This window comes from Pygocentrus nattereri, chromosome 15 (assembly GCF_015220715.1).
Source record: "Pygocentrus nattereri isolate fPygNat1 chromosome 15, fPygNat1.pri, whole genome shotgun sequence".
NCBI classification, from domain to species: Eukaryota; Metazoa; Chordata; class Actinopteri; order Characiformes; family Serrasalmidae; genus Pygocentrus; species Pygocentrus nattereri.
The window spans coordinates 25,628,045-25,645,694 of NC_051225.1; the positions used below are offsets into that span (position 1 = coordinate 25,628,045).

General features: G+C 40.3%; 1 protein-coding gene across 3 annotated transcripts; it reads right to left on the reverse strand.

Annotated features, from left to right (window-relative positions):
• Positions 1–4,561: 4,561 nt before the first annotated feature.
• dazap1 (DAZ associated protein 1) lies at positions 4,562–17,650 on the reverse strand. 3 transcript variants are annotated; one of them, XM_037545407.1, is made up of 13 exons: positions 17,486–17,650; positions 16,642–16,682; positions 15,948–16,114; positions 15,724–15,789; positions 15,338–15,445; positions 14,986–15,034; positions 11,486–11,568; positions 8,888–9,041; positions 8,545–8,574; positions 8,185–8,337; positions 7,656–7,823; positions 5,672–5,762; positions 4,562–4,750 (listed from the first exon to the last, which is right to left on the reverse strand). In XM_037545407.1, the coding sequence occupies exons 1-13, from the start codon at positions 17,551–17,553 to the stop codon at positions 4,735–4,737; spliced, it is 1,194 nt and encodes a 397-aa protein (XP_037401304.1). In that variant the 5' UTR covers positions 17,554–17,650; the 3' UTR covers positions 4,562–4,734. The 3 variants fall into 3 exon arrangements, with proteins under 3 accessions (XP_037401304.1, XP_037401305.1, XP_037401303.1); XM_037545406.1 differs by lacking the exon at positions 4,562–4,750 and adding an exon at positions 4,764–5,551 and having other exon boundaries at positions 5,673–5,762; XM_037545408.1 differs by lacking the exon at positions 5,672–5,762 and having other exon boundaries at positions 7,655–7,823; positions 17,486–17,649.

A 17,650-nucleotide genomic window follows, 5' to 3' on the forward strand; every position in this document is an offset into this window, starting at 1 on the left:
TGTGTGTTGTGCTGGTCTGAGTGGATCAGACACAGCAGTGCTGCTGGAGTTTTAAACAGCTGTTTCACTGCTGGACTGAGAATAGTCCACCAACCAAAAATATCCAGTCAGCAGCGTCCTGTGGGCAGCGTCCTGTGACCCCTGATGAAGGACTAGAAGATGACCAACGCAAACTGTGCAGCAGCAGATGAGCTGTCGTCTCTGTAACTCTAGCAGCACCGCCGTGTCTGATCCACTTGCACCAGCACAGACATTGCTGAGTCTGATCCATCACCCAAATAGTACTTGTTCTGTGGTGGTCTTGACCTTCGAAGAACAGGGTTAAAGGTGGCCAACAGCGTCCAGCACAGTTTGGCCATTTCACCGCTCATAAATGAACTGCCAGGTTTAGCTGGCGTGTTTGAGCCGAGAAACCAGCGAGAAACGCGGGACTCCGGGCCTCCAGGACCAGAATTGACGACCCTGCCCTTCCCTTCACAGCCCTGGAGCTCCAGAGCGCAGACACCAACATCTCAGAGAGACGAGCCTGAAATTAGTCATTAGGTTTACCACTCGAGCAGGCGACGCTGGTCAGAGAAGCGGCTCAAAGTCCATCTTCAGTGAGGGGTTAAGTATTTAGGCTTGAAATGAAAACCTTCCTGAAGGCCTGCAAGGCATTTACATTCATTAAAAAAACTGGGACCCCCAGGTCGCCCCTCATTGCGCATGTCGAAATCATGCCGTCTTCAGTTGCCGCTGCTCTGCGGGGCTCAGATCGGCGTAATTCGTTTGTGTTTGCGCCGATATTTCGTCCTGTTCCTCGCGGTAAGCGGGTTATCGCGTTATCGCGTTGTTTGTAAAATGACTTGTCATTAAAGTATAAGATGCGCTGTTAGCAGATGTTCTGACGCTCAAACGCTGCGAGGGCTTTCTTGCTAAAGCTAGCTTTGCTCGGTTTTCAGCTCCTCCCGGTAACATAAGTGAGATTTATTGCGCCATTTCTGATTTAATCACCGCACATGCAGACACGCTCTGACGTTCAGACTTCAGTGATTTTAAGGTGTATTTATGTCCCATTTCCTCATCGCTAAGCCGCGTGAATAGATCTGAAATAAATGAACTGCGTTCCACCGCGCGGGACCCAGTCTGTGTTATTACTGTTACCTGCGTGTCTCAGAGCAGCTAGGAAGCCAGATTGCCTGGAGTCTTTGAGGCTCAAGTCTTACTATTATGGTCCTGATGTGGCTTGTCTTTACAGTAGCTTTCATTCACTGAGAATACAGGGCGAGCATCTTTAACCCGAGTCTGAGAAAAGTGGTCTCCCCCTGTGTATCACAGCTGGAGGGGATTTAAAGTACATCAATGATGCTGAAATCTATATCTGTACATGATCACTTCACTCAGTAATGTTTAGTCATATTATACCTACTTTACATGAGAATACAGATGGACCAGCATTCTCAGTGTACTAGTCGATTACAGCTGTTAAAGATTTAATGCTGTTATATTAGTTTTTTTCACTCCACCTGCTTCTTCTGTTAACATTGTTTTTTACCGAGAGTAATCGGTAGAACAGATTTACCCAGTGCCCCTAAAAAAAGTACAAGTTCCAGTAAAAAAAACTGGCAATCAGGATCAGTTTAATACACTATAATGTTGTTTTCTGTTCTCCCAGTCACTGCAATGTGTCCAAACAACTGGGATTTGCCCAGTGTTCCTGGTAAATGGTTTCCTTTAACTGCACTACAACAGGGCATAAAGGTACTATGATAATTATATTATTTTCGTGTATTATAGCAGGTTAAAAAGTACTATAATAATTGTGTTACTGTGTAAAGTTGGCATATTATGACTAAAAGTTACTGAGTGAAAAGTTCTTGCCCAGATTGTTACTGTACTTTAAATCCCCTCCAGCTGTGATACACAGGGGGAGACCACTTTTCTCAGACTCGGGTTAAAGATGCTCCCCCTGTATTCTCAGTGAATGAAAGCTACTGTAAAGACAAGCCACATCAGGACCATAACAGTAAGACTTGAGCCTCAAAGACTCCAGGCAATCTGGCTTCCTAGCTGCTCTGAGACACGCAGGTAACAGTAATAACACAGATGGGTCCCGCGCGGTGGAACGCAGTTCATTTATTTCAGATCTATTCACGCGGCTTAGCGATGAGGAAATGGGACACAAATACACCTTAAAATCACTGAAGTCTGAACGTCAGAGCGTGTCTGCATGTGCGGTGATTAAATCAGAAATGGCGCAATAAATCTCACTTACGTTACCGGGAGGAGCTGAAAAACCGAGCAAAGCTAGCTTTAGCAGAAAGCCCTCGCAGCGTTTGAGCTCAGAACATCTGCTAACAGCGCATCTTATACTTTAATGACAAGTCATTTTACAAACAACGCGATAACGCGATAACCCGCTTACCGCGAGGAACAGGACGAAATATCGGCGCAAACACAAACGAATTACGCCGATCTGAGCCCCGCAGAGCAGCGGCAACTGAAGACGGCATGATTTCGACATGCGCAATGAGGGGCGACCTGGGGGCACTGGATTACCGTAAACGCCTGTTCTACTCATCTGTTTGCATACAGCGCCAGGAAACACGTTTTCTTTGCTTCAATAAACACTGAACAGCCACAACATTAAAACCTGCTTGTTTCTACACTCGGTGTCCATTTTATCAGCTCCACTTACTGTATAGCTGCACTTTATAGTTCTACAGATACAGACTGTGGTCCATCTGTTTCTCTGCATATCTTTTTTGCCGCTTTTACCCTGTTCTTCAGTGGTCAGGACCCCCCTGGACCCTTCCAGAGCAGGTACTATTTGGGTGGTGGATCATACTCAGCACTGCAGTAACGCTGATGTGGTGATGGTGTGTTATTGTATGTTGCGCTGGTCTGAGTGGATCAGACACAGCAGTGCTGCTCGAGTTTTTAAACACCTGTTTCACTGCTGGACTGAGAATAGTCCACCAACCAGAAATATCCAGCCAACAGTGTGACCACTAATGAAGGACTAGAAGATGACCAACACAGACTGCAGCAGCAGATGAGCCATCGCATCTGACTTTACATCTACAAGGAGGACCAACAAGGTAGGAGTGTCAAACAGAGTGGACAATGGGTGGTGGATCATTCTCAGCACTGCAATAACACTGATGTGGTGGTGTGTTAGTGTGTGTAGCGCTGGTACGAGTGGATCAGACACAGCAGTGCTGCTGGAGCTTTCAAACACCAAATCCACTTATTGTCCACTCTATCAGACACCACTTTGTTGGCATACCTTGTAGATGTAAATTCAGGGACAGCAGCTCATCTATTGCCCCAGTTTGTGTTGTTCATCCTCTAGTCCTTCATCAATGCTCACAGAACGCTGTTGGCTAGATATTTTAGGTTGGTGGATTATTCGCAGTCCAGCAGTGACAAAGTGTTCAAAAAACTCCAGCAGCACTGCCGTGTCTGATCCACTCATAGCAGCGCAACAGCATCATTGCAGAGCGGAGAATGATCCACTGTTACTCTTGCTGCACTCAGGTCATCCTGCAAATGACTGCTGTGGTTTGTAGAATTTTGTATGGCACACCCGTAGAAAAAACAGTTGTGGCTCCAAGAACTTTCCACTTGCTTCCAATTATTAAACCAATTAAACTAAGAGGGATGTTTAACTTCAGGAGGCTCCTCCACCTCTATAATGATCGCTATTTCTTGTGTGAAATCTTCCCAACCAATGGTAACATCTTTTATAAATCACACCAGCTGCACAAGAAACATTCTGCAGTATTAATACCTTGTAGTACAGCCTACAGACTTTACATACATACATTTTTAATATATTTATTTTTTTAAACATATCTTTGTTTATGAAACGTGTGTGTAAATTTGAAGTGAATATATGCACTGGAAATATATTAAATAACAAACAATACTTGCATCCCCTCACCGCACTACGCATGAAAGCCTGTCAACTTCCTGTGTTCTCAAAATACTCTGAAACATGACAAGAATGCAATATTGTATTTCTTTAAATCATTTATTTCAAATAAAATTCCTCTCTTTTTTTGCATAAGTGCAAAGTGCACTAAAACAGCCACCTGAGGGAAATCTACATCCTTAAATAAAAAACAAGAAAAGCGCACATATAGTAGTACAAAATTCATTTAAAAAATTGCACAGTTTAGGTGTATAATACATATCTGTAATTTCTATTTCAAACAATTTTTAAATAAAATGGTCAAAGGCTCAGAGAGTAAACAAAATCCACGAAATTGAAAATAAAACATTATTCCCCTAATAGAATTAAAGCTGAGGAAATGGGAGACCCTGTCACTCCATGTCTGGTGTGGTTCTGTGCTGATGTTTCACCAGACAATTAAAAATCTATTGCTAAGTAGCTCTGTCCTAATATAAAATACACAACGAACGTGATCTCCTCACACAGGAGTCACTGTTCACATTGTACACACACGGACACTCTTCAGTTATGTTTGTAATGTTCGTCAAACACCAGCCCCAAAACCCAGTTTTGTTTAGGATCAGAACATCTACTTCCCTGACAATTTTGTATTGCATTGTGGAGGTGGGAGGAAAACGCTCAGCGCCTGTAAGGATGGAAGCCCTGCACGTTGTGGTTCTGTCCACGGCCAAAAACTGCTCGCGTCGGTTGTGGGGCTGAAGAGGGCTTGTGCAGAAGGGGCAAGCGTACGAGGCAGTCTGCTGGCTGGGGTCAGCAAAAAGTATGTCCAAAGCCACTCAGGTCTGCCCATAAACCTATTAAATAGATACATACAACAGAGGTTCAAGATGAATGAACAAATAAACATGCCTGAGACTGGGATTTTCAGAGAAACAGTTTGTCCCTTTTTCAACATCTGAGTTTTTTAACAATCGGTAGTAAAAGCTGTAGAGCAAAAATGTGAAATCACCAAGACACTATGATTAAAACAGAAGCCACATGAAAAAAAAAAAAAGCTATTCAAAGACACATTAAAAATGCTTTGACAATACATTTTCTTTACAATAAATTTTCCATTACTTTTTTTTTTGTTGTTGATGAAAACAGATCAGACAGACAGGAACAGCTTTTTGATATGGCCACAAATAAGGTGAATGGTTTATAAGCTTCCAACTTATTCAGTCTTCTGTAAAACATCTGGCAAGTGAATTGCATATGCTGCATGAAGCACAAAATACAGAAAGAAAATACATAAACCTTAAACCTATCTGTTATAATTAGATCATCCTTTGGCCAGCAAAGCAATGCAGAGACGAAGAAAAGAATGAAAAAGCTGAAGAAAGCCATCTCTGTATAGTAAACTACAGCTACGACACCACAAAATATTTACTATAACCCTTCCAAGATGTTCAGAAAGAATTTGATCGATATACATTTGCTTCCAATTTCATAATTTGCCAATAACAGGAAGGTGAATGTTCAAGAGAAGAGAGTATCCAAGAGAATGCACGCTGCTAAAAAGACATGTAGCTGTATTTAGTATACAATGTTGAGAACAAAACTGTGTATATGAGATGTAAAATATACATACATGTGAACATGGTATGTGCACCACTGGAGTATGTAAAATGCATGTAAGAAGGAAAACAAAAACTATTACTGAAGCCTATGTACTATGTACTATTGCATCTGCTATTTTATTGGGTGGTTGTAAAATACAGTAGCTCACACCTACCTGCACTATATCCCTGCTCATCCTGACCATAACTGTGAGAAGGACGCGTTGGTCCGTAGGCAGAGGGGTCCTGAGGATAGTTACCCAAGCCTATCAGGGAGATGAGGAGACCAGGTTGACTAAACCCAGAGAGCGTCTACCTTTAACACTAGCTCTGGGGAAGAGATTCCTACCAATCAAGGCAAAGCCTCGACAAATTTATCTTCCATCTATGGTAGATTAGCCTGCTCTGAGACTTGAAGGTCTAAAGATGCTGAATCAGGAACAATAAGGTGAATGGATTGGTCCTTTTGCTGCCTTAAAATCCTTAACCACTATGCTTATCTTAAAGGCATTCAGCCCTAATGATATTAATGAATGGAAGCGAAGCATAAGCATGACACACTGAGGCAGGTGAGGGCATAACTGCTGCACTGAGAGTGACTCCGGTTCACTTTGCTAATGAGGCAGGCCAGTCTAAGGTTGCGACTTCTTAAACCTGGGATTTCACAGCTAAAGCAGAATTTAATGCTTGTTTAACTGCTACTGATTTGTGTAGGGACAGTTTCCCAGACCCAGATTAAACCTACATCTAGAATAATACAAATTTCTAATGCAGATTCACCATTCATACTGCAACTTAGTCTGAGACAAGGTTTCATTCATTAAGCCTATTTAACAGTCTCTAGTTTCCTCTACTTTACATTTGAGGCACAGTAGTAAAGTACTAAAAACAATGAGCTCTTCCAGCTGTAGAATTACATCTTCTGTAGGGCTGTAGAATACATTGTTTATTATTTGTTACTGCAACATTAGCCTTTGCCTTAGCAATACCATCACATATGTATGCAATATGCAAATTAACCTGTGTGCTGTGAGCATCCTGAACAATCACAGTTGTTCTTTTGGTGTTTGGACAAACTAAAGTATTCACTTGATTCAAGAAACAAAATATTTTTTTGGCAGAAATGATGACTAACCCAAAAGCACATCACACCGAGAGGTTCATTATCTGTTTTCAATATAGAATGTCAACATTATATTGCAGTTGTAATACATAGCAGCCCTAAAATACTGATTTTCTGCCTCTAAACGTACCCTTCCCATTGCTGAAGTGATAATTAGCTCCACTCTGGAATAGTTTATTTGGATAATTCTTTTCCTTCCTATTTTGATTTTTAAATATTACAATATTTACTGCTAAAATATAAAATATTTCCAATATCATTCAGCCTTACTCTATAGGTAAACTTGCAAACTGACTCAATTTCTCTAACCTAAACTATTGCAGAAAGAAAAACTAGTGTTATGATTATCAGTGGCAAAATTGCAGTTAACTGTTATTTGATGAAATCCGTCTGAAACTTAAATGCTACATATCAAAATTCTACCACTAATCATCAAACAAACTGTTTCATCAGTTAGCAATGATAAAAAGAAAAGTATGATCTTCTTGGATAAACGAGTGACAGTTTCAAAACAAAGCATCAGCCAAGCTGGCTGATGTGGGTAGAAAGATAATTGTATATTTATTTGCTTTTTTATTCACATTTGTTTTTTCTGTTATTTATCAGTATTGATATGGCAATCTGAATTCATACAGCCATTTAAAGATATCAATTTAAATATCAAAAATGCACATCTATATTAAATGAGGCACAGCACCATCCAAAAATCAACACTGCAGGATGATCTAATTCATATGACTGATTAATCATTCAACATCATCATAATGCACATAAACTATAGACATTCAACTGACCATATTCACAGTAGTTGTGGTGAATGTGGTGACACCTAGAAAATCACCATAGGTGAGGGTTCGTATGCAAGCTTGTGTGCGAGTGATGCCATCATGCCAGTTCAGCCATGTAGTATAAAGAGCAAGCTCTTGCTTCTGTGAGGATTGCTGTAATGGACTGTACCTAAGGTGGTTTAGAAAATGGATCCACTCAACAGTAACAGGAGAAGCCGTGGCCCGGGTGAGGTGAGCCCTTTACTCACCATACTGGCTATAGGAGAAGTCTGGCTGTGCCGGAGGGGCTTTGCTCATGTCCTGAGTTGGGGTGGTAGCCGGGGCAAAGCCTAGGGGTCCTGTTCCAGGTGTTGTGGGAGGAGGAGGCATTCCTTGTGGTACGAATTGGTCACCCTGAGGTGTGCCAAAACTGTACCCTTTGTTAGTTTGGAAAAAGAAAAGTTATTTAGACTCAAATGACAGAAAGAAAACAATGTAGTTTTTTTTAAACTTCTGAAGCCAATCAAAAGCAACAAGTTGAAACATTTATGAACATATACGAACGTAATAAAACAACATACTACCGGCCCTGATCATCTGTCCTTAACAATTTGAGTACTCTCTGTGTTGGCTCCTTTTCAATAAATCTATATCAACAGCCTTCAGATTAGAAAACAGCCATAGCATACATGAAATGAAGAACCAGAGCTATCAAGAGGCCTGGGATTGAGCCCAAAATAGATTTTTTGGGTGTATCTCTTCCAGAATCAAACAGAGGGTGATGTTTTGATGACTTACCAAACTGAGGGGGTGTGCTATAGCCCTGCTGGGGATATCCCTGAGGTGCCCCAAATCCTCCTGCTGGGGGTGCTGCGACTAGAAACGTATTGAAAGGGGAGGGAGGCTGAGCAGGAGCTCCTCGGCCTGCTGGCAGAGGAGCACCGTATCCACCTGAGACAAACAAGACAGGTAATACATGAGCAGATTAGAAAGCACATATCTAAATGGGTTTGCTCGTATGTCACAAAACTAAGCAGCTCTGAACCCCACCCACTCTGTGTTCAATTATCATCCAAATAATTGAAGACATGCAGTTATCATAATTGTTTAATTTCAGGTTTAATAAATATCTAACAAAAATCATGTAACAAAACCTACCTAAAGGTTGACCTGTGGACACCCAAACACCTGTCAAAGACAAACAGTGTCAGTGTTTTCTTGCTTTCTAAACATTCACAGAAGTTAAGGTGTTACTTATTCAATTAAAGATCGCAATCATTTTGGCTTCACGTCAAGCAGTTCTTCTGGCTTGTACATTCGCTATGTGAAAGCTGTCACCCTTACACTGTAGACAAACCCTCTGTGGTTTCGAACAGATGGCACAAACAGTGCAGCCAAAATGGAGGCAAACTGCGGCTCAGATACCAGTTGGCGCCTCTGGTATCTTTTTTCACACTAGAATGTCATGTTCCCAGAGGGAGACCTATTCACCCTCACTCACCCTGAGGCCCGTAGGTCTGATGCCAACTCTGAGCAGGCTGTGCAGCCCAGCCATTGGCTGCACTTAAGATGGCTCTGGGTCCCCACTGATTGGCTCCCAGCTGCCCAGGGCCAGGAGCTTTGCTGTCCCGAGGCTCAGCCTTCTTCACTTCAACCTGGACAAAGGACAAAGACAGCATAACTTGAAAGGGCAAAATTCAATGATTAGAGTGCCTCCCTCACCCCATCAATTACTTAGCTTGCAGTTCAGTTGAGATAGTCTTACTTAGGCTACATAAGATAGCTCAGTTCAGATATAAACATGTATTCTGGGCTTGTTACTGTTGACATCTTTGAAGCAATGTTTCTAAGGTACATTTGAATGAAATGCATTAAAAAAGAACTTTTAGAAATGTAATCTAAAACAAATCTAAAACAAGTATATTAAAAATGTAATACACTTAGTATGGGGAATACATTTTGTTTATGGTCAGTTTCTGTCCTGTAAAATGTACCTGAGAAACATTGTCCCTACAATTTTGTTGTATCTTATCCCTTTTAAATAGATAAAAATTGCTGAAAGAAACTCTAGACTTACCTTACCCTGGCTAACGCGTTTAAGAACCTCAATTTAGGTCATTTTGTAGTAGAATTATGATAACAATTTTATATCTAACTGTATAAAATAATAAACATGCATAGAATAATGGAGTCATAAGTTTTCTTTTTCAGAAATGAATCTTCATACTGTGTCAAACATAGGAGAAAAACAGGTAATATGATCTTCTGATAATAATCTGATTTATAAAATATGTAGATCTGAAAGAAAACAAAAAAAAAAACTTTAGAACCATGTCTACTTATAAACTAGAGCCAACCTGATCAGAGACAACATAAATTTTATCCCATTACTTCCAGTGCCCAACTATAGATGTCCCAGCCGCTCAAGAAAAGCGCACACACCAGGAGTGTAAAATGGGTAGGACAGAAATAGAACAGCTTCTAAATGGGCTGAGTTATTGGGGTCACCTTGAATCAAGAGCAAGGCGCGATATTTTTTCTGCTTGCAAAAGTAGCATAAAACGTGGTGACTTTCTTTTTCGCCTTCCCTCTTCCCTCTCTGTCGACCTAATTAGGCGCCAGTTTGAGCGAGTGGTCTGCGGCCCTCCACTCGACTACCTAGGCCCACTCCCGCGGGCTTCAGGGCTCAGAGTGATGGGAGGAAGCACAGAAGTCCTGGCGTCCGGCTCCAGAGCTGGGATTTGCAACACAGTTTGATATGCTCCAGTTTCTAAATTTATAACGTATGGCCCCCACCTCACTGAAGTCCCATTGCAATAATGTCATATGAAGAACAATAGCCTAGGTACTGGAGAACCTGTTTTCCTGAAGGAAAACAGGACACAGTCAAGGAGAGTTGGTACGACAGAATAAATATATAATGTAAGACAGCAACTCTCAGCCTGTACGGAAAACTACAGCAAACTTCATGGAAGTGGTTCGTCACTTTGAATCAGCACACAGCAGTCATGAGAGAGGGCAGAAAAATGCCAGGGGCCACTTCAAATTGGTGAGTAATAGATACACATCCACCAGTACACAGACTGCATGGGTGAACAAATCATACTCATTTCCAACTTTAGGGTGTTTAAAAGTCAAATAAAATCAGCTGGCCTTTAATCATATCAGACTTGGGAAATCGTCTGAAAATGCAGTTTCTAATTAGTATTCTATTTATATTGCAATTTTGAAAATTTCAATTTATTAAACACAGCATTTTATTACACCAGACAACATCCATTGCCTTTTCACTGAAAAGCATACTACAGTAATGCTTTTTTGCCAGCATACTCGAAGCGAAGGGGAATCAAGTGGCAGGAGACGCACCCCTGGAGCAACACAGGTTTTAAAGCCTTGTTCAAAGCCGCAAAAACACTGCCCTGAAGGTCGGAGACCATCTAATACAAACAGTAGAATTCTAATACGAGGCTTATTTCTCATGCAAAACCTTTCATTTGTAGTAAGAAACATTACCTTTGCTAAACATTTTATGTATTAAAATTTAGAGGGTAAATTGACACAGTATGGAGATTCCAAACCTGAGGTCACTTAATTGAGGCTTTGCTTTATCTTTAACTTCATGGATAATATCAATAACTCAAACAGTAAGTGACCTGGCAGAAACAAAATGAATAATAAAAAATGGAAAATGACATTGACCAGTCCTTTAGGTGAAAATGAATTATACGTCAAGTACTACGCAGATACAAACAAAACTCACCTCTCTTAGCTCAATAATTATCACCAGCATAAAACCACCTAAAGGAGTGGTCCAAGTAAACTAAACCTTGGGCGATTGCAGAAGCTGAGCTTAACATGACTCACTGCCAATGATTCATAGTCCAAAGCTGTATTCTTTGTGATGGCTAGTCTTTTATGCTATATTTAACATGAGAGCTGTACAAACCTTTAGCTACACATAACACAGATTCATTTCTGAATATGTGTCTCTTTTCAGGGAGGAAAAGCTGAAATTGGTTCACAGCGCTAACAGAGAACATTATCTGTCGCCCAAGCTTCAGTTTCTGCTTTAGGGTAAAATAAAACTACAACTACACACTTTTTTGCCCATGATGTCGTGAAAATGCATGTTGACAGCCTGGTCCACTGATTGTTCGGCCTCGAAAGTAATAAATCCAAAACCTAGCCAACGACCAAAAGTGAATCAAGGTAGCAGGGTGTTGGGACAGAACAAGGTGAAGAACAGTTGAGGAGGGGGGGATCAAGGGGGCACCGGGGGTTTGGATGATGTCGCAACCTGTGATACAATAAAAATGGTTGTACAGGAACTCCAGTCTCATCTACACTTATAAAACTGATGGCTCTTGAAGGGTTCTTTAGTAAAGATAATGGTACCACATAGAACTATGAAGACTCAATGAATCATTTGCCTGCTTAAATAATTCTCTGCATGGTAAAATGGTTCTTCAGCCTGATGGAGAAAGGCTCTATATAGAGGTTTTTTGAAAATGGTTCTGAACAGCACCAAAAAGGGTTCTCCTACTGTTACAAGCTTGAAAAAAGGCCCTATACAGCACCTTATCTAACATTCTCCATCAATCCGAAGAACTGTTTCACCATGCAAAGAACAATTTAGGCATGCAAATGGTTCATCGAGTGTTCATGGCTCTATGTGGAACCACTGTCTTTACTAATGAACCCTAGAGTTTAGGGAAAAATTAACAATCTGTCCAAATGAACACTCACTTGATATAATCATTAACAACTAAATGAGCAGTGTCAGTGAGGACAGTGAAAACTAAATGTATTCAAAGTCAGGACTACAAACAAGACACTGTTGCACGTTAAAAATCTAAAAGTAATTATTTTCAAAGTTATTTATTCTCAATTTCTGTTGCTCCTGCAGTTTCATCCGAACCCCCCTTGAATGTCCCCTTGTTATATTCTTGTACAACAAACGCTGGCAGCAGCCACAATCATTAACGCATAACAAAAATGATGAATAAAACTAATACATAATTGAACAGATTCTCAAAGTCTTCCCAAAATTACAGTACTTTGGGTAAACTAAGAGAACAGTGATTTACAACACAGCTACAAAAACACCACAGAGATAAAAGGCCAACATTTTACTTAAAAAGTCTGTGCATGACAAGGTTTTCATGAGGGGCAACCAAAGACAATGGGTTTTCTATTCTTTTCCTTTTAAATTCCTTTATATCAGAAGAACCTTAAAAACAGCCCAAATGGAAGCTGTGTGCATAGTAGTAGAGAGCCTTGTACGTTTGTTCAAAAAAGTAAGAGAGGTTACATCAGGGGGACATTAGCCTAGTTCAGTCTGAAGCAGAGAGCAGTTCCTGAATTCAAGGTCATTTTTATTATAAAGGAGAGCATGAACTAGAGGACAGCAGCAGAGCGATAGCGCTTGAAGTTCTGCTGCAGCCTCAGCACCAGTTCCAACTCCAGCAACACTGTGTGAACTAGTTTCAGTGCGATCAAATAACTGTGTGGCAGAACTGGGTTGTGAGAATCTCTCCACTTTGGGATCTAACCCGATTCCAATTAAGCATCCTTTGAGACCCAGGGGGGGATCTGAGATCTCTCATACTAAATGGAGCAGCTCCTCTTTTTAAACTAGCACTAAATATCCTGCTGACCTGCCCTTAATCAGAAGACCTAACTTCATTAAAGCATATTAAAGTTGTTAGCAATACAAGCTTCCGTCAATTTCTTACACTGTTGCAACCAGACTTCCTGACTAGGCTGCTCAACCTACATGACACAGGTCACAGAATGAGGACAGCAGAAAATTACACTTCATAATCTAAAAAATAAAAAATAAAGATGAATATCACAAGGTACCAACAAAACAGTGCTTTTTAATTTCTAAAATATGCCTAGAACCCATCACTTGAATGTACTAAAGTATAATATTCTATTACATCAAGAAGATTTTCCATTAAGCCATGAGTATGTGAAAATGTAGACTGTAAACAATCAGTCAGTCAAAAGCCTTCTCAATTAGATTTGCTCAATTCTATAAAAACAGGCAACACATATTTTGACACATCATTGTAAATATGATGTGCCTTTAAAATACCATGCCTCAACAAGTTCATCTTTTTAAGATGACTGCATGCTAGTTTTAGCAGCACAACAGATGTGTTATGTGCCATCACAGAACTCTTTTTTACTACATTCTCATCTAATCTTTGGCTGCCTCTAAACGTGACATTCTGTGTGCATATATATTTATATATATATATATATACACACACACACACACACACACACACACACACACACACATACACATAAATACATACATACATACATACATACACACACAGAATGTCGTATATACACACAGATTATATATATATATATATATATATATATATATATATATATATATATAAACCCCTTTCTGGCCTTTATCTGTGTGGTGGTACTCTGAACAGTAACCTGAAGAAAAAAAAAACAAATCTGAGAAAACAGTTAATTACATTTAAACAGTTCACAAGGAAGAGGGAATACAAAAGAAAGAGAGGGCTTACTTAATTTACTACATGTGGAAAATCATACGTCATTCAGAATATCAGTTAAACAGGAATGCATAACAAAGAACTTACTCAATGCCTATGGTTAACAAAAAGAAAAGATCAATGCCAATAATTCAAAATGCAACACAAAATGTTCAAATGACAAACTATTCCAAGTATTCTCAAAGAGACTGATATGGGTACTTTAAGAATTGGGGATTGTTTTGGAATTTTTTAAGCAAATGATGGGGAAAGAGCTCTGTGCAAAACACACTTAGTATTCGATATGCATGACAATAATGATTTCAAAATCACTGATTATACAAATATATATAATTAGGATTGTTCCACAAAATCTACACTTAAATAAGTGTTGCTTGGTAATGTCTTTTTGACGTTCAGTATGGATGTGAAATGGCTTTTCTCTGTATTATCAAAATCTTTATAATTTCATTCAACATCAAAATGCACACTTAATTATAATTCCTCTTAAACCTGCAACTGTAGAATTTGTTCTAACCTTTGTCCTCATTTCACTGCAGCTTTCCTGTGGAATCTGTTTTGTTCTAATCATTTCAACAACATCAGGCTCATTTCACTTATTATCATTTATCAAAATTTTATCCATCAAACAGAGCTATTAGCAAGTATACACTGGCTTTGTTCTAGCAAAATAAAAATGTTCAGAATCCTAGGAATTTAGACTAATAAGCTCTTTTCAAATAAGAATAGTAAGGCTCAAAATATGAACAGCCAGCATGCAGGTCTAGACTGTACTTCAGGTCTAAAATCAAGTGCACCAGAAGCTGATTCAGTGACAGACGTTTAGACAATGCATAGGTCTACACTTTAGGTCAATGCTGTCGATTTGCCTTCTCACCATGCAGGATCTCTGCCACATGCCAAATACAGCATCAGAGATATGGCAGGTGAGAAATTATATCAGAATGTGCCCTGCTGAAGGACATAGAGTGAGACTCGCTTCTCTTTGGGTCAGAATAGTTTGTCATGAGCATGAAGATAGATGTAATGAGCACAGAACTAGATCAGCTTTTACCTCGGGGTCTCTGTTTCTCCGCATCATAGATCATTACCACTTCTGTCACCTTCAAGGAGGGAAATATATGACAAGTGGGTGAGCGAGCGAACTGAGCTGCCACTCAAAAGACTGATCTAAATTCATCAGCACAAACTGTAGAGAGTCAGTCTTGTAGTGACAAATTAAACACATAAAAATACATAAAATGTCATGAGCACACTGCCTTTAAATCAAAATGATACATTAAAATTGCTTAGAATTAACACTTTACTGTAAGGTTGTTGCTTCCATTTCACCAGCTATCACTTCTAGTGATGGCAAACTTGCTTAGGAGACAAAAATATTGAAATGAGAACATAACCCATCTTACCACTCCAAATCTGTTAAAATAGTCCCTGAGTTCAGGTTCACCGCAGTTGTGAGGAATTCCACCAACAAATATCTTCTTGGATTTATTGCTGTCACTTTTACCTCCTTTCTAAAATGTATACAAATGAACCTCGGTTAAAAAGGAGGGCAATGAAAATGCTCTAACTCAATCATAAAAATGACTTTCACATGGCTTAGGAGCATACACTCATGCAAATTGGCAGAGCATACATTTACAAAATCCAACTGAGCACTGCATGGCCTGTTCTTTCCTCACTGTTTAACCTACCAACACTGTTTTACCAATATGAACATCATTTGAAAAACAAATAGCCTGAACTATGACAATTTCATACTCACTAACACTACTCCTATCACACTGCTTACCCAGCCATCCTTTGCTCGTGTCTTCTCAGGCTGCATTCCTCTCGGAGTGCACGGCTTGGGATCAATCTACAGGAGCAGAGAGTTAAACCTCAATGATGAATATATTTTTCTCTTTATGTAGTCGTAAATGCTGTCTGGAACCAATCGTATTTTTTTTCACAACATAAAGTGTGTTATGATTAAACCAAACTCCATCAGAAAAGCAATAAGCTGATGGTTCTCACATTTCTACCATCAAGGTTATGAGGTTTGGTGTCCAGTACAGTGCGAACACAGTTCGGGTCTTTAAACTTCACAAACCCAAATCCTCTGGACTGATTTGTGCTTTTGTCCTTCATGATGACGCAGTCCACAACCTCTCCATACTGGGAGAAGTAGTTTCGTAAAGTCTCTAACAAGAGAGAGAGAACAGGTGATATCCTACAGCACATCCTTTCATACCACAAACAGGACTTCATTAACTGCGCACAGAAAACTAAATATGCCTTAATTTTCCTATTCAAATGACTCTTCTTAATAAAAATACTGCAATGACCACAAACTATCTATATAACGCTCTGACGTTATGAGGAGGATGGAATGATTTTGACACCTATACAGAAACTACTGGTGGGACATGTTTTAAAGAGAACAATTTGCAATTCACTTTCACCCAACAGAAACATCAGGATCTAAACATTAGGTTCGACAGTATCTACATTATCAATGTTTGCTCTTCTTCTTATGTGTAGTGTGGAGCAAACAGCAGCGAGTGGAGGAAGCTGCAGGAAGCATCTTCACACCCGCAGTTACTAATTTTCTGCTGTCAGTGTGAGAAGCACCGCAGAGGATTTCTAGATCCTTAGGATATTCAGCACAACTGCCTGAGATTCACTAAACCAAACAGGTTTTATAAAATAAGTGCGCAGGTGTGCTCACCTTGAGTTGTACTCCAGTCCAGTCCGCCCACAAACAGCTTCCTGTAAGACACGTAAGATGGTACAGCAGATGAAGAAGTGAAGCTTAAAGAAAGTTACTTCCATTCATGCAGCGATCACTTATGGTGATGGCAAGGCTGACATGTCTCGTCACTTTCGGTTTTATCACGAACTTGCAGCTTGACACTTAATTCGTCATTCTTGTCTTACTGCCCATCAACAAACACCAACGGTAGGTTAACTACCTTAGGTCCGAGCACAAACGTGACATCCCCTGCTCTGCAGAATTAGCTTCGCTTCGGAAAACAATGTACAGGAATTTAACGCCAATGTAAATATTAAGTTTGAGCACTTCACAGTATTTACTCTCACGATACACAATAACAGAGGTCGAAATTCAGCTAATAACCTAGCTCGCTAATTAACGAGCTAACAGTAGCTAACTTGCAAGTAAAGACACTTTGACAGCTAGGTTAGCTGGCTAGCTATGAATGAGTCGCTGAAGCGTTCAACTCATTTTAGCAAACAAAGAAAAGCCCTGTTCTCAGCCCACCACTGCTGCTCATGAAGTTCGTCTCTTCTGTTTCTCCAACTGGTCGGTCACCTTGCTGAAAGACAGGTAAGTTGGCTAACAGCCGAAGCTAGCTAAAAGAAAACGACGGTTGACGGCTCCTCCGCTAGCGCAGTGCTGGGCTAACCTACAGCACGGCCGTTTGTTGCAGCTCGGCTCGCTGCGCAGGTCGGTGCCTCTGTAGCTCTCTACGATGACGTGATGGTAAGATTTTAATCTGCTTTCGGTGCACAAAAAATCGGCATTTGTAACCAAAAAATGGTGTCTGTCTCACCCAATTTCGTCTCCCGCTAGGTTGTTGTTCATTTCTGTAGCAAGAGTTGTGGACTGGAGTGCTGACATCAGTCTGCTGCCTCAGTCTCCTCCAAACTAAGCCGTCTCTCCTCTCTCCGACTGGCCCGGGAAGGTCACTCCGCTTTCGGTTCAAACCCGGTCTGCG

What these genes read in the sequence shown, in the direction of transcription:
- dazap1 (XM_037545406.1), bottom strand. Translation starts at nt 17,553, where the DNA reads ATGTCAGCACTCCAGTCCACAACTCTTGCTACAGAAATGAACAACAAC. An exon ending in GGACTGGAGTACAACTCAAG is followed by an intron (nt 16,115 to 16,641) that starts GTGAGCACACCT and finishes CTCTCTTGTTAG; the next exon opens with AGACTTTACGAAACTACTTC. An exon ending in TGAGCAGGGATATAGTGCAG is followed by an intron (nt 5,552 to 5,672) that starts GTAGGTGTGAGC and finishes TACATACTCCAG; the next exon opens with TGGTGCACATACCATGTTCA.